Source organism: Mya arenaria, chromosome 5, assembly GCF_026914265.1.
Source record: "Mya arenaria isolate MELC-2E11 chromosome 5, ASM2691426v1".
NCBI classification, from domain to species: Eukaryota; Metazoa; Mollusca; class Bivalvia; order Myida; family Myidae; genus Mya; species Mya arenaria.
Window position 1 is genome coordinate 39,590,421 of NC_069126.1, and position 21,925 is coordinate 39,612,345.

General features: G+C 34.7%; 2 protein-coding genes across 2 annotated transcripts in view; both read right to left on the bottom strand.

Moving 5' to 3' along the window:
* The window catches only part of LOC128235678 (uncharacterized), a 5,828-nt gene extending 5,462 nt beyond the window's left edge, over positions 1-366 (bottom strand). The window contains exon 1 of the mRNA XM_052950481.1: positions 309-366. Within this exon, the coding sequence (XP_052806441.1) occupies positions 309-366 (58 nt within the window). The remainder of the gene's footprint in view (positions 1-308) is intronic.
* Positions 367-1,691: 1,325 nt separating this feature from the next.
* LOC128235679 (peroxidasin-like) overlaps positions 1,692-21,925 on the bottom strand; it is a 28,114-nt gene continuing 7,880 nt past the window's right edge. Inside the window, exons 4-7 of the mRNA XM_052950482.1 lie at positions 3,285-3,560; positions 2,434-2,706; positions 1,744-1,880; positions 1,692-1,706 (exon numbers count right to left, since the gene is read on the bottom strand). Coding sequence (XP_052806442.1) covers positions 1,692-1,706; positions 1,744-1,880; positions 2,434-2,706; positions 3,285-3,560 — 701 coding nt within the window. The remainder of the gene's footprint in view (positions 1,707-1,743; positions 1,881-2,433; positions 2,707-3,284; positions 3,561-21,925) is intronic.

A 21,925-nucleotide genomic window follows, 5' to 3' on the forward strand; every position in this document is an offset into this window, starting at 1 on the left:
TGTATGTCACTTTTGTGGGTTTTAAGAAAGTGTTCGATTTTGAAGAAATTTGTAGTCATATTATATCCTATTCGGACCAAATGTTTAATATGTGATAAGATGATATTGAAGAGATTTGTAACGAAGTGCAAATGTGCATTAGGTGTCTTAAATTGTTTTTCAATTCAAGCCTTTTTTAGACTTCTTATAAATTAATCTTATGCTGATATTGAATAAAGTGGAGCACATGGTTTTCATCTGTCCAATTCTGATATTAAGTTTTTCCAACTATGCCTACATGATCATAATATAAACAATTATATTCATACTTGTCGCCTTGACATCAATGCTGAAATTTGCCGTGTTTATGTCATTGGCTATTTGCATCTTGTATATCCCAAATTCCTTTTCTGACAAGTCTCTGATAATTATTTCTAGAACGTTTCCAGAAAGTGTGACTTGCTGTCCATAGAACAAAGGATACACAGATTCATTTCTTATATGCAAAGTATATTTTCCATTCGTCGACACGAGTTGTCCATCGTGTCTTATCACACTGTATGATGTGTACTCAGGAATGCTAACAAACGGAATGGCAATAGTGATGTTTCCTGACGTATCTCCGGCAAAATTGGTTTCCTCCAGGAGGAATCGTGGGGATGCTGCAAATATATGAAACAATTGTGTTAACATGTTTAATTTGTATGATTTTGCTGAGTATGACACACAGTAATTTACTGTATTATACCAGTAAAACGTTATTCACTAACGGGAAATGCAATGGTGTAAGAGTTGTATGATAATTTTTATGCTGTTTCATATTTATTCTACCATTACGTCTTCCGCTAACGCCATAAACGAAATACGAACGTTGCGCTGTCTCGCCAAAAATTGGGTGACATTTTGAAAGAGTAAGTCACATTATTGTTGAAAGAAAAGCTATTTGTTAAACGTGTTCACCTAACTCTAGTATCATTGTAGAAGTTCGTTATACTGTGCATTTTTTATTTGGCCTGTAAGAGAGCAAGAAAGGTTCGGAAATACAATCAACTTTATGTTTAATAATACTCCGTTCCTGCATTAAAATATTTCAGCCCTATTTCACCCATGAAAATCGACATTTAACGTCATTTATTTCTGTACATCATCGGATTTCAAACAGCTTGCTTCGGATAATTCTTGATCATAAAATGATTGGACGTCATTTATATGAGATATTATTTCTCAAACTGTATCTGATTCAAATCAAGCAAAGTAGCAGTTTGTTTAACGCCGACCCTGTTTGTCGGCACAAGTTTAAAGTCTAACACACACTTAACTATAGACACTCAACGTACACTGCAACACAGACAAAACACAAACGTTGTTGAATATATTCTTTTAGTAATGTTGGGGTGACCGCAATTTAAAGTGAATAGAAGTCCGTTGGGGGTAATCATGGTTAACGAGTGCTTTACCTCATAATTGTGTTAACATTTACCAACTCAATGTTTGCATACGATTAAACGTATACTTATCAATGCCTGTCATGTAATAAAACGTTTTTTTTTAATATTACACGATTTTATAACTCTTAAAACAAAACCTTAATATACCTTGAACTTCGACCTTTCGTGAAGCAGTCTGAATGAGTTGTTTGTTGTAGCCAAATATGCAGTTATGAACGTAGCAAGTGTAAACCCCTGTATCATGAAGTTGAAGGGACGGGATGTTCACAGATATGATATCTCTCACACCGAGGCTACCCACGTGACTGTTGGGTACCACGATATCATGAACCCGCTGCAGAAAACCTGTGTACTTGTACACAGCTGGTATACATGCTGCCTTGCACAGAAGATCAAGAGGGGTGTTTTCGTGTAATAAAGCTGAGGACTCGCTTATTAAAACGTCAGGTGAATCTGTAAGATAACGCAGAGATGAAATATTGATTTTAACGTATAGCAAAAAGAGTAGGAGCTTTTGGGTATTTTTATACCAAATTGGAGTTATATCAAAACTCGATTTGCTTCATTAACTAATTAGATTCTCTGCAATTAAATAAAACTTTTCGAAAATGCCGCATTCATATTACCGGTGTACTATGGATCTTACATTTTCATCGGACAATGGTTAATCAAAGGAGCGCGTATAAATCATGAAAGTCCGTATTTCGAAGTTTATGGCGGTCTGTTATGGAAAAAAGCATCTTTCAAACTGATAATACTTACTACAGAAAAACACTTTTACATATGCATTTGATCTTACAACAGAGACACAGCAATGCTACGAACCAAGTTTCCTTTTGGGAAATCTTTACATGTGCTTTAACTATGTTTTTATACAAATATAAACCGATGAGTCATATATATATATACATACACATACTAGCAGGAAGGAGTCTGGTGTTTTCGAAATTGTATGGAACATTAATTCAATCATATTCAGACACACATTTTTGATCAATAAACCTACACTGAACAATAAGGGTGAAGTGTATTTCTGCCTCTCTAGAGAACTGATGTGCAGGGTTTCTGGCCAAGCACTTGTAATCACCGGCGTCGTATCGATGCGCTCTCCGAAAGTTAAGAACCGCGGTAGAGCTCACTTGCCTTCTTGTTGTCATGCTAGACCAGGTAAATACACATCCCGGCCAGCAATCCGCGGAACAATAAATATCATTGACGGTGTCTCCTTCCGTTACTGTATGGATATTGGTTACGTTTAGTGTCACATCGTCTGGGCCATCTATAGTGGAACATGTAATAAATATGTGATGATGATTTCTGTCAATGTAGTCAAGCATAAAAAATGAAAACAATAAGGTCTGTATTTGTCAGCAACAAGATGAAAATACGAATGTTTCCTCATTATATCAACATTATATGATGAAATTTTAAAAGAACTGTAAAAACAACACAGCACAACAATGGATCACACAACATTTATACTAATTGTGGTGGTTGTGTTCCTTTTAATGCGCATCTATGACAGTTTTGCTATTCGACATTGTGTAGATACTATATACAGTCAGCATTCGTTTCATGTTAAAAACAAAATAGAACAGAATATATCGATTTAAAATTTGTCGTTAAATTATCAAGTTGGAAAATACAATTGCTGCGAACATCATTCGTTGTAGTGTGTTTAAACTTACAACTACGACAAAATATTGTAATATGTGATTAAACAAAACGTTTTCTTTTAATTGCTGATAACGAATGGATGATAAATTGTTAAATATGTTAAATATGTATCCGTTTAAAAGTATATCAATGTACTTTGCAACACTACTATTAACTGTTAAAAGCGTTACAAACATTTACATCTGACGTCGACAGTAACCGTTTTTGTAGTCTTTGATCGTGTGTCAGGATTGATGGCCTCGCATCTGTATGTACCTCTCTTCATTCTGTCGAGTTTTCCAATGGACAAGAAGGCGTTATTACTGACGACATCTGATAATCCCCCGCTAGTTCTTTGCCAGAGAATATTGCATTCAGGGAAGCAATAAGTAGAACAAGTTATTCCACCAAGTGTGTTACCTTCATTCTTAATATGGCGTAGTGTGCTTGGAATCAGCTTAAGGGAAGAGGGTCCGTCTAAATGAAACAAAATAACACTTTTTTACTATTTAAAAACAATGCATAATGGTGTATACTTCTGTCAATATTATTTGTGTATGTGTTTTAGAATGTATTTTAAGATACTTTTTCGAAACGTTATAAGATTTTACAATTAATAAGGTGATTACGAAAATAATGAGTTATCTCATTTTTCATTACCATACAAGAATTAAAAGAATTTTAAAGTATCTAAACAATTACATGTTTTAACTGAACGTCTGCATCTACTGTAAGCAACATTCTATAATTCACTCATTACATAAATCATGGTGATATTTTAATGATTTAGGGAAATTTCAAATGCAGATTTCTATCTTGTCAATAAACACAATTTTAGGTGACAAAGTTATAATAAACACTATTCTGTTGTTCTTCTCGAACCAAGTACACCATGCAAATGAAAACTAGAACATACTTATAAGTAATTTTGTCAAACTATTAATTCGCATAATTATTTTCTGTTCGGGTATACCATGCCATAAACCAAAAGTGTAACCGTTCAAAAATTAAAACTTGAAAGGCCGCGATGCAACAAAGCAAGATCTAAGATTATGCAGTCATGAACTTTTAGAAAATCGAATTGTTGGGTATTTACGCAAAAGCAGATAGTTTCACAATCAATTTCATCCAAAATTCGATTAACTTGAGCTTACATTAATGATATATGTTATAACGACATTGTTCACAACAACCCAATATCAATATTCACAACAAATAGGTAATTATTTGAGATAAACCCGATGATTTTTTAACAGCTACTTTAACCATACAAACACCGAATGCAATTAAAATGTAAACCTTCGGATACACACAATTGTATCACTACATGCTATTCGTAAATCATGTAAATTGACAGATTTTGTTTTTAATGTAAATCAAAGGTTATGATTAAACGAACACAGATCATTTACTTTTATAAAAAAGTGACATTTAGCTGGACTTTACAACTCAAAAGCTATACTTACATGCTTTGTGACATGTTCAGCTTTAAATCAATTTGATTAACGTTCAGATATTCCTTGCTAAAATTATTAAACAGAAACTGTCTCATCGGTAATTTTAGTTTAGTTTCCTTAACATTGACTCAACTGACACCACATACAATCTAAATTTATGTATCCATATAATCTCTAATTGAACACTTGTAATATAACAAGTCTTGTCACTATAACTTATTCATCCTCTTTTGAGGTAAGTGGAAACGTGTTTTTCAATAGATAGAATTTTGACCTTGACATTGACCAATGTAGCATAGATGTAGCTTATAAAATATGATACACATGTTATCACTATGCATATTTTCTAACAAAAATGATTAAGCAGATCTCGTATCACGATATGTCTATTCGTATTGAATTTATTGACGGAAACTATCTGTGTGACGATAAAAAACAGCCCGATCTTTGACTAGCCCCATTCTTATACTCGAGATCGAAACCAACAAGAGCCTTAACAGAATGCAATTAGTCCCGAGCAAAAAACAACCGTCTGGATCATAAATAGGATTTATCAATAAAAAAAAAAAACGTATGAACTATCTAATAATATTTTAGCAATTTCATTTTTTATGGGAACAAATAATGACACGTTACTGCCTTTGTAACAAACCGAACCTCATCACATGTTTGTGTCATTGGCGGAAACGGGCACTAGTTTTTCAATTTATGATACATAATTCAATGTTATTTTTGCTAGGAGTCTTGGGGTACTGAACGGAACCTTCCCGACACCTGACCTAGGTAGGATAAAGCTGCCGGTAAAAGGGGTAACATTAATAATTGAATAAGATAAAATATAAATTAAAAATATAATTAATAGCTTAGATTATATATGTTGTTCATTTTTGTAGACTGTTCCTGACAGTATTTAATAGAGAATGCTAGATCCAGTAATGGGGAAATAATTAAAAGTGCCGACAGCTTCCAGACAACCGACCTTTATAAATAAAATAAAAATTATAATTAAGAATAATGTAACACATTGTATATTATGATATAAAACACATTGTATATTATGTCTAAATCTTGTCGGTTATCTGGCAGTCAACCAGGAACTTGGCAAGTGACCTGAAGACAGATCTTTGGGCAGCCTTGCTGGGGTTTAGAATATTGTTTATATTATAATCCAAACCAGAAAAAGTAAGGGCCGCCCTAAGTTCTGCCCTCTGGCCCCTGTACGTGTCACAATGTAACAGAATGTGGGAAGTGTCACAGGTCACTCCACACCGAGCAGAGTTCGGATCACTTTTGAGAATATATTTCCCAGCCCTTCCTGGGAGAAGAGATGTGCCCAATCTCAGCCTCGTTATGCATTTATCAATTTTAAAGAAATTATCATATTTGTTTGGAGGATGGAGACTCAAAGAGGCCCTATCAAATGTATTAATGTATGTTTTAGGTGTCCTCGCTGACCGCCATTCATTTATGACGTGCCGGCAGGCTAGTGAATAGACCTCTGTGGGTACAAGAGGGACCGGATCATTAATCCACACGTCTGAGCCCATCCTTTGCCAGCCCATCAACCACTTCATTCCCCTTCAGGCCGACATGAGCTGGGACCCATACCATGGTAACCTTTAAGTTTTTCTCCAGACACTGTTGTTCTGTTCCAAAATGTCTTTTATCAAATCAGGTCTGGAGCTGCTACCTCTATTTTGTATAGACTGCAAGGGTGATAGCGTGTCTGAGAGGATAGCAGTATGTATGGGCTTATTACTGATAACCCAGTCCAGTGCACCTTTAATTGCCAAAAGTTAAGCCGAAGATATGGAGAGATGATTGCTGAGTCTTTTAATATTTTTGATATATTTGGAAGGAATATAAAAGGCACATGCAACTATGCCGGATTCTGAGTTTTTAGATCCATCTGTGTACATTTTTGAATGCTCACCATCATTTTGGTCAATATGAGAGAGAGATTTAGCTTTGACGAGGTGCGGCAAGTCTGATTTCGTTATTATTTAGAGATAGAAATGTCAACCGAAGGGTCATGGAGGGTCCACGGAGGAACCTTTGACGGCCTCAGATCTGCTTCACTTACATCTTTGAGCCCGGCCTCCTCAATAATGATTTGGGTGTAAGCGCCAAAGTGCATCGCTCTTTGTTTACCCTTGTCATATTTTGCCTTGATGAAGAAGCCGGTCCCAAAGAGGTCACTTACAGGGTTACCTATTTTCCGGAACTATACCCTAGTCCAGAAGTTAATGATTTGTTGTCTCCTCCGCAGGTTTAAGGGAAGTATCCCCGCCTCTTCCTCGAGCATGCATACAGGGGTACAGGGAAGGGCTCTCAGAGCTATTCGAAGGGCTTTATTTTGTATGTTTTCCAAGATCTTAAGACTGTTTGGCGAGGCATTAGCATAGACTTGAGCAGCATAGTCTGTTTTTGAACGTATAAAGGACTTATATATGACCAGTAGACTGTGTTTGTCTGACCCAAAATCTGTTCCACATAAAATTATCATTAGATTTAAGTCCATTTCACATCTTTCTTTTATGATCTTAAAATGTTGTATAAATGAGGGACGTGGGTCAAGATAAAGGCCTAAAAAACGTACAACTTTTCAAAGATGATCTTTTGACCTCCTAAAAATACGCCCACAGTTTGCCTTGGATTGTTGCCAAACAGCATGCCTACAGTTTTTTTTTGTTGAAATTTTGAAACCTCAATCTATGGACCAATTCCAAATGGAGTCATCGGCAAACTGGCTAATAACCATACCTGATTTTTTTTTATTATTTCAGGGAGTTCATTGATAATGATTGAGAAAAGAATGGGGGAGATCACAGACCCCCGGGGCGTTCCTCGTGATAGTTATACGGGATACGATTTCTCTCCCCCAACTCTGACCATGATCTTTCTGCCCTCTAGAAAAGGTCTGAAATAGTGAAAACAGTTACCAGTTATGCCATATTTCCGCAGCTTTTGGAGTACTCCAAAATGCCACGTCAGATCAAACGCAGCCTGTATATCCAGAAAAATAGCTAGGACATAGCGACTTCAATTTTTGGCATATGTGACATCGTTTTGTAGACGACCAAGCTGATCCAATGTGCTCCGTCCTTTCCGAAACCCGGATTGGAAGCGGTTAGGATTTCCATTTGATTCAAGCACGTGCTCAAGTCTGTGTTTAACCATGATTTCGAGAAGTTTGCCCGCATGAGATGTTATACTAATGGGCCTGTACGACTTAGGGTCGCTTTTGTCATGTCAAGGCTTTGGAAGAGGCACAAGATGGGCCGTTTTCCAATCGGAGGGAACCATCCCACCCCGCCAGACCATGTTATACAGATGCAGCCAGATTTGAAGGGTTGCATCCGGCATGTGCCCAAACATCAGATAGGATATTCTATCAGCCCCGGTGGCGGACTTTCTCCTGCTAACAATGGATGACCTTAACTCACTTAGTGAGAAAGGTAAATTTCGAGGTGTTGAGTTGTCCCTTGGCTCGTTTAAAATATATTTACGTTCATTCTCGAACAATGTTTGGAAGGCCAAAGTTTCAGGTGGAAGATTACTATCACTAGATATTGATTTGTAATGTTTAGTAAAAATTGAGCCTTTTCAAGGGGAGTTTTAGCAATTTCATCTCTGTATTTGAGTAGTGGTACAGGGCAGGTAGAATGACCTTTTATTCTGTGCACCTTGTTCCAAAAATCCTTACTTTTTGACTTATTTAACCTAGCAGATCCACAGAAATCTTTCCAATTCTGAGTTTTGACTCTTAAAATCACCCTCTTAACTTTCCAAAGAACTATATAAAATAAAATTATCAGGTGAGGGATTTCTTTTTAGGTTATTTAATGCCTTGTTCTACCCTGTACAACCTTGGAGCATTCGTCCGTCCACCTTGGGACCGTTTGACGTTTGGGCCGCTTACCGGAAGAGGAGGGAATGCAACTCTCAGCTATGGATAGGATTTTATCGGTCAACTTTATAAAAGCTTTAACCGACAACATAGTTATAATCACGGTACACTACGGGACTTTTATCCAAATTTTGAAGATTTTTTACCGTGAATTAAAAAAGTTATTTATGTTTTATTACACCCACCCCCAAACTCCAAGGGCTACAAAGAGCGACAAGTAAATATTTTGTCTAGATTTGAATTTTTTTCGCATTATCAGAGATTATGAAATAAACACAACAGTTTCTGGTAAAATAAACTTCAGTTAACAGAAAACGAACACATTATTGATAGACATGGAAAAAAAATCATTTTGATTGATTTTGTGATTCTTCGGAAAAGAGCAGTTTTTCGATGTTTGAAAATATAAAGCAGTTTTATAAAATTCATAAAAAATAGTTAAATATAAGGCAAGCTGCTGAAATCATTTTAGATATTATCTATGATGTCTATTGAACAATTTAAAAGACAATTTATGATAGTTTACCGTCCAGTTTTGAAGCAAATATACATAATGTCATGTTACCATACATTTTTATAGCTAATAAAATGCTTAAAAATCAACCTTTTTCTTGTAAAAATTTATAACGATTAATTGGACTTATTCATAAAATGTACTCTTTCAAATAAATGAATTTTACTTATGATACTAACTCAGAATACAGAGTTTAAAACAAATGAGTGTACTTTTAAACTAAAATATGTGAAGAAACAAGAACACTAAGTGGGCTCAACACTCCAAAAATATCAGAGTGAAAGTTCTCAACTAATGTTGTTGTTTTTTAATATTATAACATGTAAACAATCTCTGCGGGTAATTTGATGTCTATCTGTTTTATTTTGTCATTGGTATTCTAACATTTAGTTGTTTTTTTCACAATAATTCTTCACTCTTCAACATTTGAAGTTTGGTCTGTTCCAATGCTTTGTACTTGTAGTGTGTGCACAGATGATAACTACTTAATGCTGAGTCAATGCTGATTTGGTTTTCATGCCCTTTCAGGTACTTTACCCATCAAGAATGTTTAGTGCTGTAAAGAAAAAAAGTTGTACTTTAAAGCCTTTCTAACTAATTTGTATAGATAATTATACTGCCATACATATACAAAATAAAATATAAACAGTTTAATATTTCTCGACATTATTTTGAAAAAACAACAACAAGCTGATACATACATGTATATATATAAAGAAAATTATTAAATTTATCAATAAAATTTATCATCATCATCATCATCATCATCATCATCATCATCATCATCATCATCATCATCATCATCATCATCATCAACACCACCACCACCACCACCACTTGATTATTGAATACAGTGTGTTTATAAAAACAAAAACCAATATGAAATACATCATCTCGATCAGATGCGACTGCCTTGTGGATAGACATGGCTGTCAAATCCGCTCTCAAGGATCCAACATAATATTAATGCAGGCTGGAATTCTTCATAACCGAGTGTTGTTGACTAAGTAATATTTTGTCAGTTTCCTGCCTGAAAGAAATTAGACTTCTGATTATCAGCTAGCAGAAACTTCCACCGTAAAATACAAATGCACAAGTATTATACATTCTGCACTAATATCCGTTTTAGCCAAGAGTAAGGGTTAGTAGGCATAAATGTGTAGTTGTTGTGCATATGGTTGATAATGATTCACAACAGTATGGGGTTTTAACGAGACCTACACCAAGCCAATGAATGTCAATAGTGTCCTAGCAAATGCGGCTTCACGCCCCAAACCACATACAACTTTTTTTTTCACAGGGTAATTTTGAAAATATGCATTTTGTAAACAAATAACGGGTATGTACATGTATAATGGTATGTTAGAAATGGATCAGGTACCAAAACACATCATTTTTAAACAAAATTTTAACTCTAATATTTTTCTAAGATAACACAATCAATTGTAACACAATCAATTTAAAGATTACATACTCATATCATAAACATAAGTTATGTACATAAGTACATATAAAAATATGTAACATGTACATAAGTACATGCAAAATATGTAACATGTACACAAGTACATGTAAAATATGTAACATGTACATAAGTACATGTAAAATATGAACATGCTGTCTAAACATTTTTGAACCCTTCAACGTACAAAACTGCTCAAGGATACTTACATTCAGAGCCTTTTGATACGAATATCTGAATATCCCAGTTCCATGCCGATTGTTGACAGTTCGTTTTTTCGAGAGAAAATCTTCTCTTACGCGTATATTTCACTTATAATCCATGTTTTACTGTTATGGCTCAAATTGTTAGATGTATCGTAATCAACTGTCAGCGTGTACTTTTAGTGTTTATTTATTTTAAACATATATTAATGAGAAAAACATCACCATGTTTCCAAATACTACGGTGTAGAAATTCCATTATTGACCTATGAATAGCCGGGAAATACCTTCTGTTCCTAAAAATAGCAACATCCGGTACAGGCCGAATACGCCCGATGTTCGTCGCGATCTGTTACGGCGAGTGGCGATATATGTCGAAGTTACCCGATGTTTCCCGAGTTGTATTACATGGCTAATACCTTAAAATAATAACTGTATTTTGCATTTCCTGTAAACCTAAATAGTTAACCACATGAATCACGAATTTTGACCACCGTGCTAATTTAAAGTTTGAAAAAATGTATCTGATCTTCTCTTTTCCCCATTTCGGATATAAGTAAGTCAGCTTTTGGCGATTAACTACGACTATATAAAAACGTGAACTTCTTTCACTCAATGAAATAAACTTTTACTATTTTTTTTTTATTAAATGGTCTCTTTGTATGCATTAAAAGGTTTATCTGGTAAACAGAAACGGTACTGTTTACTCGTGTGTCTATGAAAGGATACTTTTGTATCCACTTTTTTCTAATTCCTTCCATTTATTATGTTTCTTGAGATAATTGTCGCCATTTCCCCTTTGTTTAAATGTTGAACTCCCAACAGTTTTGCTTGCCATGTACCAGTTCAAGGCGGGTAGTTGTATGATGAATTAATTGTTGTTGACAGCTAAGTAAAGGTATTAGTTGTGCATTTAACCTAGTATTCATTCTATTCAAAATGTTGTTGTTTTTCTACTAAGATGTGCAATTCGAGTAAATTGCTGTACAAAATGCATGCCCTTTTAGACAACATACTTACAATCACACTAACTTGTCAATAGCATTAAATGACTGTTATTGGTGCAAATGCCAAAACTATGATTTAGTTTCTACCATAGTTGTTTTAGCCCTTTTTCTTAACATTTTACTGTTATACCGAGCTTGCGATATTGAACTTAATCAAGGACCAATAGTACACAATGAACAATGTTTATCTATTCTGCATAAACATATTAGAGGTATTCGAAACAAATAGAGTATATAAAGAATGATTACCTTCTTTAGACATTCCTTGTTAAACCGAAACTAAACCAGATATTACTATAATATATAGTATTTTAGATGTGGTTCCAGTACAAAATTAGAAAAATGTAACATTACATCCAAGTGGCTTTCTAACACATTATGCACGATGTATGGACCGCCCCATTATACTTTTGAGATAAACTAATGTATGTTTAAACAAAGCATCAGGACACGAAAGTCGACTGATAATAGTCGGAGATATAAATAAAGATCAATTAAATAATCAAAACAATGAAGTTCGTGTCATTTTATCGTTAAAAAATATAAGAAAGTATACCAACGAAACAAACAACAACACTCGCACTCAACACTTGACCATTATGCTACTACAAACAATATTACAGTATAAGAGTCCCGTGTCATACAAAAGACGCATATGGAGATACAAAAGAGCTGTTTTTATTCAACTTAACAATCTAGTAATACGAAATACCGATTGATCATTTATTAATGAAAAAAGTGTGCATGAAGCAAGTAAATCGTTTACCTCAACATTTCTCAATTTGGCCTGACATTGCTTACCTTCCGATCTTATAACAATAATACCGAGCGATAAGCCACAGTACAACTCACAAATAGGAAAATCCTGAGGTTACAGTGATAAACATCAGACAAAGCATTTATTTCTAAAAAATCAGATTAAAATGCAATTGCGTCATAAGGTCAATAACAGGAACAAGCATTCTTAAGAAATATGTTATAATAATATCACAAATTTCTTAACCAAAACATGGTAAATGAATTCGACACAGTATTAAAAAACCGTTAATTGTTGATAAAGAATAAATGAAAAAACTAAAGTCGATAAATTATCACTTAAGACAGCGATGTTATCATTGTAAACTCACTAAATAACTATAATGTTACATCCATATCTAATGTTAATGACTCAAGTAGTACATTACTACTGTTTACTCAAAAAAGGCTATTGTTTTTATCATTAATGACCAGGAAATCATTGACAGTTTGGACAATCTAGATATTATCAAATTAACTAGTCCAATCCAAATCAGCCAAAAACTGAGATTTCCTCTCTGTATGCGTTTCAGCCGCTGAATACATACTGGCGTTAATCGAGAAATTTTTAAACTTGCACATGTAATGCCGTTTTTCAAAACGAGCAATAAGGAATAACTTGTTAATTATAGGCATCTTTTACTTATAAGTTCTTTCGAAAAATTCATGGAACGAATATTCTTTTAAAAACGTTTATAGTTATTTGCATTTTAACAGTCATATTTACTCCATACAGTCCGGGCTTTTACCAGGTCACTAAAAAGAATATGAACTCATCGATATAAATAATCAAATACGTACAGCATTAGACAAAGAGAATCTACATGTATTGTATTTTGAGATGTTTCTAAAGCGTTTGATAGAGTCTAGCACAAAGGATAAATGTCTAAACTAAATGGAATTGGCGGAACGTTTTCAACTGTCAGCTCTGTCGAGATGTCCTCGTAACTCATCGTAGTAACCCTTATCGTTATGCTGTACTTTTTTCGGGAAAGAGATGGAATTACACTTAAAAACGCAAAATATAGGACATGGTCAGTGAATAATGGTGTGTGGTAAACCTGTGACCCCTTGCTCATGGAGATACGCCGCCACAGACTTGGAATGGAAATGCAGTTTTGTTGCCGACAATGGGAGGCGTTTTTCCGGTAATAATTTCAGCGTATACTTCCGTTTATCAGTGTGATTATTTGCTGGAAAATACACAGGGATTGATTGATTTATTGAATATTTTCAGGATGGTGTTCCCAAGGAGCTCCTCCTATACACAGAAGGATATTTTCCGCGATGTTCGTGGTATTGAATACAAGGCCCATAATGCTGAAAATTGTTTAGAAAGCCTTATTTAAAAAGTTGTCAATGATCACGGTGATAAATGTGTGCTAGAATATAGTTTTCCAGCTAATGCTGCACAATCGAGTTTTTCTATTTAGTCAAGAAATAGAAGTGTATCAATTTTGGTTTCATTTTGTGTGATAAAAACAGCAACTGTGGAAAATACAGCTGGGTATGTGCTGAAAGTTCCACATTTAAAAAAAAGATATGTATGAGCGCTCTTGTAAAGATGAACTTTTAAGCACATATACAACGAATAATTCTGAAAGACAACCACGCGACCAAATGCCGAAGAACTCTGCAGTGTTCCAAAACATTCACAATGGTAAATGCTAAATAAAGCTTGAATGCGACTGTTAAAGAGCTAATTGCATGGACTTTTCATATTCAATGTTCCCGTGTTAAAGAAAAGACAAGAACTGAAAAAATATCACTCTTCTTCCATTATTTCATGTTTTATATGAATTTCCCTCGATTGTGCTTGTTGCTGTTTTTTGAAGCCGGTAAAAGTATTTTCAAACCTACTATATGTTTGCTTCGACCGGGTTGGTTTAAACACTGTAATCGAACTTAATTTATTGAGCAAAATGCTGTTTTGGAAGCAATCAAATAACATTGATTTTTAACTACGAGTGACACTATGTCACAAGATTAAGATTGATATATTAGCCTTTTTATTAGCTGTAAAAATGTACGGTTAATTGACTTTCTGTTTATTTTCTAAACAAAACTACACGGTAAACTTTCAATCATAAATCATCTTTTAAATTGTCTGTAAACATCATAGAAATTATTTTTAATGATTTCACCAGCAAAATGCTGTTTTTGGAAGCAATCAAATAACATTGATTTTTAACTACGAGTGACACTATGTCACAAGATTAAGATTGATATATTAGCCTTTTTATTAGCTGTAAAAATGTACGGTTAATTGACTTTCTGTTTATTTTCTAAACAAAACTACATGGTAAACTTTCAATCATAAATCATCTTTTAAATTGTCTGTAAACATCATATAAATTATTTTTAATGATTTCACCAGTGGTTCTTATATTTAACTTTTTTATAGATTTAGAAAAATTGATTTAATTTTTTTAAACATCAGAAAAACGCTATTTTCCGAAAAGTTGTCATTGAAACATTTTCTTTCTGTATTCTTAAGCTTATTGTTATTTTCAACTTCTGTTTTTGTGATAACGATTAGAATAAAGCCAACACATAAACTTGTTGTTCCGTGTTGTTTAGAGGCTGAACACAATTAAACACAAACTTCTTTTTAACTCATGGTGACTTAATCTTCAAAATTTGGATGTAAGTCCCATAGTTTACCATGATTTTAACTATGTTTATGGTTTAGCTTTTTTTTAAAGGGTATATTACTTGACTAATACCTTAATACGTATCTTAGTGGCTAAACTACAGAATGAATCATAATTGTTCATCCTTAGCCTAAACTACCGGATCACTCATAACTGTACATACATAGCTTTGTGTCTTAATCACAGGATTATTCATAATTGTTCATGCGTTACCTCTTGCCTAAACCATTGGTTAGATACAAACGTAATCTAATGGCTATACCACAGGATTATTCATAATTGTTCATACGTTACCTCTTGCCTAAACCATTGGTTAGATAAAAACGTTACCTAATGGCTATACCACAGGATGTATCATAATTGTTCATACGTTACCTCTTGCCTAAACCATTGGTTAGATACAAACGTTACCTAATGGCTATACCACAGGATTATTCATAATTGTTTTGCCTAGTAGCTTAGTCACATGATTGATAATTGTCCATACGTCACCTAATGGCTAAACCACTGGATTGATTCAAATGTTACCTGGTGGCTAAACAACAGGATTCATCATCATAGTTAATTCGTTACCTAATGGCTAACCCACTTGATTGATTCAAACGTTACTTAGTGGCTAAGCAACAGGATTCATCATACTTGTTTATACGTTTCCTTGTGGCTAAACCACTTGATTGACTTGGACTTTACATAGAAGCTAAACCAGATGATTCACCATAATTGTTCAAGGTTGCCAAGTGGTTCTTAAAAGCCATGTATGATCTTATAGTTCATACTCATGAATACCCCCATTCATTGGGAAAGGGAATCATTACCCCAGTATTTAAAAAGGTGATGTAAACGATGCTAAAAACTATACGGGAATCACACTGAATAACATCCAAACGAAATATGCTCTCAAATACTTTTAAAAAGAATAATGTTATGGAGCACAAAAAATTAACAAAAACCCAGTTTGGATTTCAAAGAGGAAAATCAATATCAGACTGTATATTTACCTTACACTCGATCATAATGAAAACGCTCAGTAAAATGAAAAACTTTACTGTGTTTTTATTGATTATCAGCATTTTTTGACCGCATTCATCACTCTTTTCTTTGGCAAAAACTGGGAAATGAAAATATCAGTACTCATTGTGTTTTAGCGCTGAAAGCAATGTTACTCTGTGCAATCGTGCATTAGGTTCAAGTTAGAGTTTTCTCCCTTTTTCAATTATTCCTCTGACGTCAAACAGGGCAATCAATCCTAGTTCTCCATTATAAGCAATGTTTTCTTTTATAAATGCTCTTATAGAAAATATAAACTATGACCTGCCTGAAATTATTTCGCTGGAACATATAAAACTGTTTCTTCTATCTTATGCTGACGGCATGGTACTATTCGCAAAATCATATGAAAGTTTAAAAGTAATGTTGGAAAATGCTGAAAGATACTGTAATAAATGGGGATTAAAAGTATACGTAGGCAAAACTTAAGCAATGATATTTGAAAACGGAAGATCAACACACATATATTTATCAATTTATAATGCTCGAATTGAAGTTGTTCAATCATTTACGTGCCTTGGTATACATCTATTCAAAAATGGGAATTTCCTAAGATCTCAAAAACTAATCGCACAACCTGCTTCTTTCTCGTTACATAAACTGTTCCAAATTTTTGACACAATTGAATTACCTTTATCACAAAAAATATATTTGATATATTAATGGGATCGATATTAAATTTTTGTTCTGAGATATCGGGAGTCCATCCAGCCACAGATTGCGAATTAATACACACTAGATTTTTACGAAGCATGTTAGGTGTAAAAAATATACTAATCCAAAAGTCCTTTACTGAGAATTGAACTGGGAAAACGTTTCATCTTTAAAAGAATATTCTATGGTAAAAAGGTTGTACAATATCCTTAAAAATGATGACATCAACAATAAAAATAAAAAATGGGTCTCTCAAGTAAAATTCATCCTAAATAAACATGGATTTAGTTACGTATGGCTAGAGTAAGAAATTGATAACCATCGTATTGAGTTATGCTCTATACAAACATACCTTCGAAAACAAAATTTATCTTGACTGAAAAAAAACATTTAAAATATCATTAGCGACATTTCGAAGATCCTCACATAAATTGGCAATTGAAACTGTAATATATACAAACACACCCCAAAATGAAAGATTTTGTAAACTTAATCGGAATACCATTTTTTCTAGTGTGCCCAAAAAAAAAGAACTAAGGAAAACATTGTTTAAAAAATACTATTGCCAATGGCCAACAATAAATAAATTTAACATTCTTTTGAGCTAAATATCAAAGAAACTTATTTATAATATTTCGAAATTCATATTTTTGCAAATTAAATTAGAATATCATAAAAAGATAAACCTAAAAAGCACTTTTATATTACATCGTTAACATTGTATGCTCTTGAAATGTCTTGATACTGTTCTATTCTACCCATTTGATTGTATCATTTTGTTGTATGCAATAAACTATGAAACTGAAACTGTTTCAGATAATTGCATTCCTTTGAATAGATGATTATTGTTTCTTTCAGTGTAAGATCGTTATAAAGTTCACAGAGTGAGCTCAAGAAGTTGTATTTCGCGAGTGGCACACCCATGAGTGAAATATTCACTTTTATGGTTGACGAGGTGCAATATATTGCACTAACGCTGAAACAAACTTCTTTTTTATTTGTGCCCAAGTAATATTTAAAGACTTTAACGGCATTTTATTAATAAAAAACGTGCGAAAAAGTATGCGTACGTAACTTAATTTCGGAAAGACGTCATTGATATTGTGTTCCAAAAATGTGTGCGGCGATGATTGATTTGGAAAGAATAACAGGACAAACAGTGAATAATATATGATATTTTCAATGTTTGAAACAGTAAAATTTTATTTTTATTTTACTGATAAATCTCTAAAAAACTAATTTACCCCTATAAGAAAAGAGCCATAACTCTTGTAAGACAAAGTTTAATGTAACCAGTGTGGAGGTGTCAAATTTCTCATGCTTATCAACATTCCTATGATGTTGTATGTGTGCATTATCAATACGTTTGGAACTTCTATGACACAGACGTGACGCAAATAGATATCCCATTATGTTATTTTATAATAAAAGTGGCAAATTCGAAGGACAGACAACAGAAAGTCGAGATGTAGGACAGGACCTTGTGCACACTGTTGACTCTAAAGTGTTCAGATGTAGGACAGACCCTTGAACATTTTATTTACTCCAAGGTTTCGAGGTCAATGAAAGACACTTGAACACAATGTTGATTCCAGACAGTCCAGATGTAGTACAGACCCTTGTACACTCTGTTGACTACAGAGAGTCGACATATGTGACAGACCCTTGAACACAATGTTGACCCCAGACAGTCGAATAGTAGGACAGACCCTTGAACGCAATGTTAATTTCAGAGAGTCGAGATGAAGGACACACGTCTGAACACAATGTTGATTCCAGAGAGTCGAGATGAAAGGAATATCCTTGAACACGATATTGATTCCAGAGATTTGAGATGTAAGACAGACGCTTTAACACAATGTTGACTTTAGAGTATTGAGATGAAGAAAATATCCTTGAACACACTGTTGACCTCAGATAGTTGAGATGAAGGACATACCCTTATACACACTGATTCCAGAAAGTCTAGATGTAGGACAGACCCTTGAACACCATGTTAGTTCCAGAGAGTTGAGATGAAGGACAGACCCCAGAAAACACTGGTCACTCTAGAGAGTCGAGAGGTAGGACAAACGCTTAAACACATTGTTAATTCCAGGTAGTTGAGATGAAGGACAAAATCTTAAACTCACCGTTGATTCCAGAAAGTTAAGATGAAGGACAGTCGCTAGAAAACCTGTTGACTCCAGATAGTAGAGATGATGGACATACCCTTGAACACACTAATGACTCCTGAGGATCGAGTTGAAGGACAAACCTTTGAACAAAATGTAGATTGCAGAAAGTCGAGTTATTCGACAAATCCTTAAACACACTATTGACTCGAAAGACTGGAAAATGTAGGACAGACCCTAGAACACTCTGTTGACTGCAGAGAGTCGACATGTATGACAGACCCTTGAACACACTGTTGACTCCAGAGAGTTTAGTAGTAAGAAAGACCCTTGAACACACTGTTTACTCCAGAGAGTCAAGTAGTAAGAAAGACCCTTGAACACACTGTTTACTCCAGAGAGTCAAGTAGTAAGACAGACCCTTGAACACAATGTTGATTTCAGAGAGTTGAGATGAAGGGCAGACGCCTGAACACAATATTGATTCCAGAGAGTCGAGATGAAGGACAGACGCCTGAACACAATGTTGATTCCAGAGAGTCGAGATGAAGGACAGACGCCTGAACACAATGCTGATTCCAGAGAGTTGAGATGAAGGACAGACGCCTGAACACAATGTTGATTTCAGAGAGTTGAGATGAAGGACAGACACCTGAACACAATGTTGATTCCAGAGAGTTGAGATGAAGGACAGACGCCTGAACACAATGTTGATTTCAGAGAGTTGAGATGAAGGACAGACGCCTAAACACAATGTTGATTCCAGTGAGTCGAGATGAAGGACAGACGCCTGAACACAATGATGATTCCTGAAATTTTAGATGTAAGACAGACGCTTGAACACAATGTTGACTGCAGAATGTTGAGATGAAGGAAATACCCTTGAACACACTGTTGACTTCAGATAGTTGTGATGAAGGACATACCCTTAAACACACTGTTGACCAAAGATAGTTGAGATGAAGGACATACCCTTATACACACTGTTGATTCCAGAAAGTCGAGATGTAGGACAGACCCTTGAACACAATATAAATTCCAAACAGTTGATATGAAGGACAGACGCCTGAACACGATGTTGATTCCAGATAGTTGAGATGAAGGACATAATATTGAACACACTGTTGATTCCTGAGAGTTAAGAAGAAGGACAGTCACAAGAAGACAATGTTGACTCCAATGAGTCGAGTCGAAGGACATACCCTTTCACACACTGTTGACTCCTGAGGATCGAATTGAAGGACAGACCTTTGCACACAATGTTGATTGCAGAAAGTCGAGATATTCGACAAATCCTTAAATACACTAATGACTCGAAAGACTGGAGATGAAGGACAAACCCTTGAACACGTTACAGACCCCGGATACTCGAGATAAAAGGCAGACGCGTGAACACACTGTTAATTCCAGATTTGAGATGTAGGACAGACCCTTGAACACACTGTTGATTCCAGAGAGCTGAGATGTAGGACAGACCCTTGAACACACTGTTGATTCCAGATAGTTGAGATGAACGACGTAATCTTGAACACACTGTTAACACCATAGAGTCTAGCTGAAGGACAGGCCCTTGTATACACTGTTGACTTCAGAAAGTCGAAATGAAGGAATACACTGTTGACTCATGAAAGTCGAGATGAACGAAAGACCCTTGAATACACTGTTGACTCCAGAGTGTCAAAATGAAGGTCAGACCCTTGAATACACTGTTGACTCCGGATTGTCAAGATGAAGGACAGACCCTTGAATACACTGTTGACTCCAGAGTGTCAAGATAAAGGACACAAATACCGCTACCAAATTTATCATGTTTGAATTACACACAATCAAGTCGGGCTTATTGGTCTTGAGTTTCTGAACATTTCACACCACAATCGAATTTAAAAAACGTATTTTTGCCCACGAACACCGTGCCCAAATATATGTATGATTGGATAATATATACTTCCCGTCGCCACAACTGACGCAAAGAGTAATGCATAAACGTCACACTTTGAGGCGACATAAAAAGAACATAATACGATCTGCAAGGAATGACCCAAAAAAACTAGAATGTGTGTATTAAATTCGTAAAATACTGACATTTTCGTAGAAATTATAATATGAGGTTTTGTTTGTCAGATGATATAAAAAGAAGAAGGAAAACAGTTTGTTACTCTTGTTATCTCATATCGTTAAGGCGTTGCACACTGACGGTTTAAAGGTAGCAGTATTAAAGCAATCGCTATGTAACATATGTAAGCCTCTATTGTGAAGTCATCTTTCGAATACGTTTGTAAATGCAGATTTGATTAGTTTTATATGCAAACAAATGATTGTAATAGAACAATAGTGATATGATTCATTTCAGAATAGTTGTAAAAATACGAGCGCCCCTGATACTGATGACGATTTGGTATTTGCAAATTAAATTATGCCAGTTATAGTGAATTTGACAGAAAAGCGCATTGCAATTTCCGCATAAATACAACTTACATATGACATAAACTCTCACAGAGATACCTTGTCAGGACCGTCGGAAATATCGATTGAAGTTATTTTTAGATTCAATTCTTGTTTTTAAAATCATGCCAGATTACACCGGAAAAAGATGAAAATCGCTAAATGCGCAGGGAATTAAGTTTACGCTAGAATCATAGTTTTATCTGTATTGTAAAACAAAATTTCATCGAAAGCGACAGAAAACGGATTCTTTAATAAAACATTTTATTTTAAGAATAGGGTGAATAAGTCTTTGAACATTTTTCTATATGATTCGAAGAAAACTACAACAGTTTACAATAGTTTAGGCTTCATGGTTCCACAAGCTTATGTCAAAAACGAATATCTTATTTTGGTCAGAGTGAACGATCGATGTATTCCAATCCTGAACACTGTATCGTATACACAATCGGGGCACATTTCGCATAAATTATCAAGTACGTATGATCAAATAAATCTAGCTTCCAGTTACTCCAGTTATATGGTAACCTATCTATTCCTGTATATACATGGTATGTTCAACACAGTCAGCAATGAAAAGCGC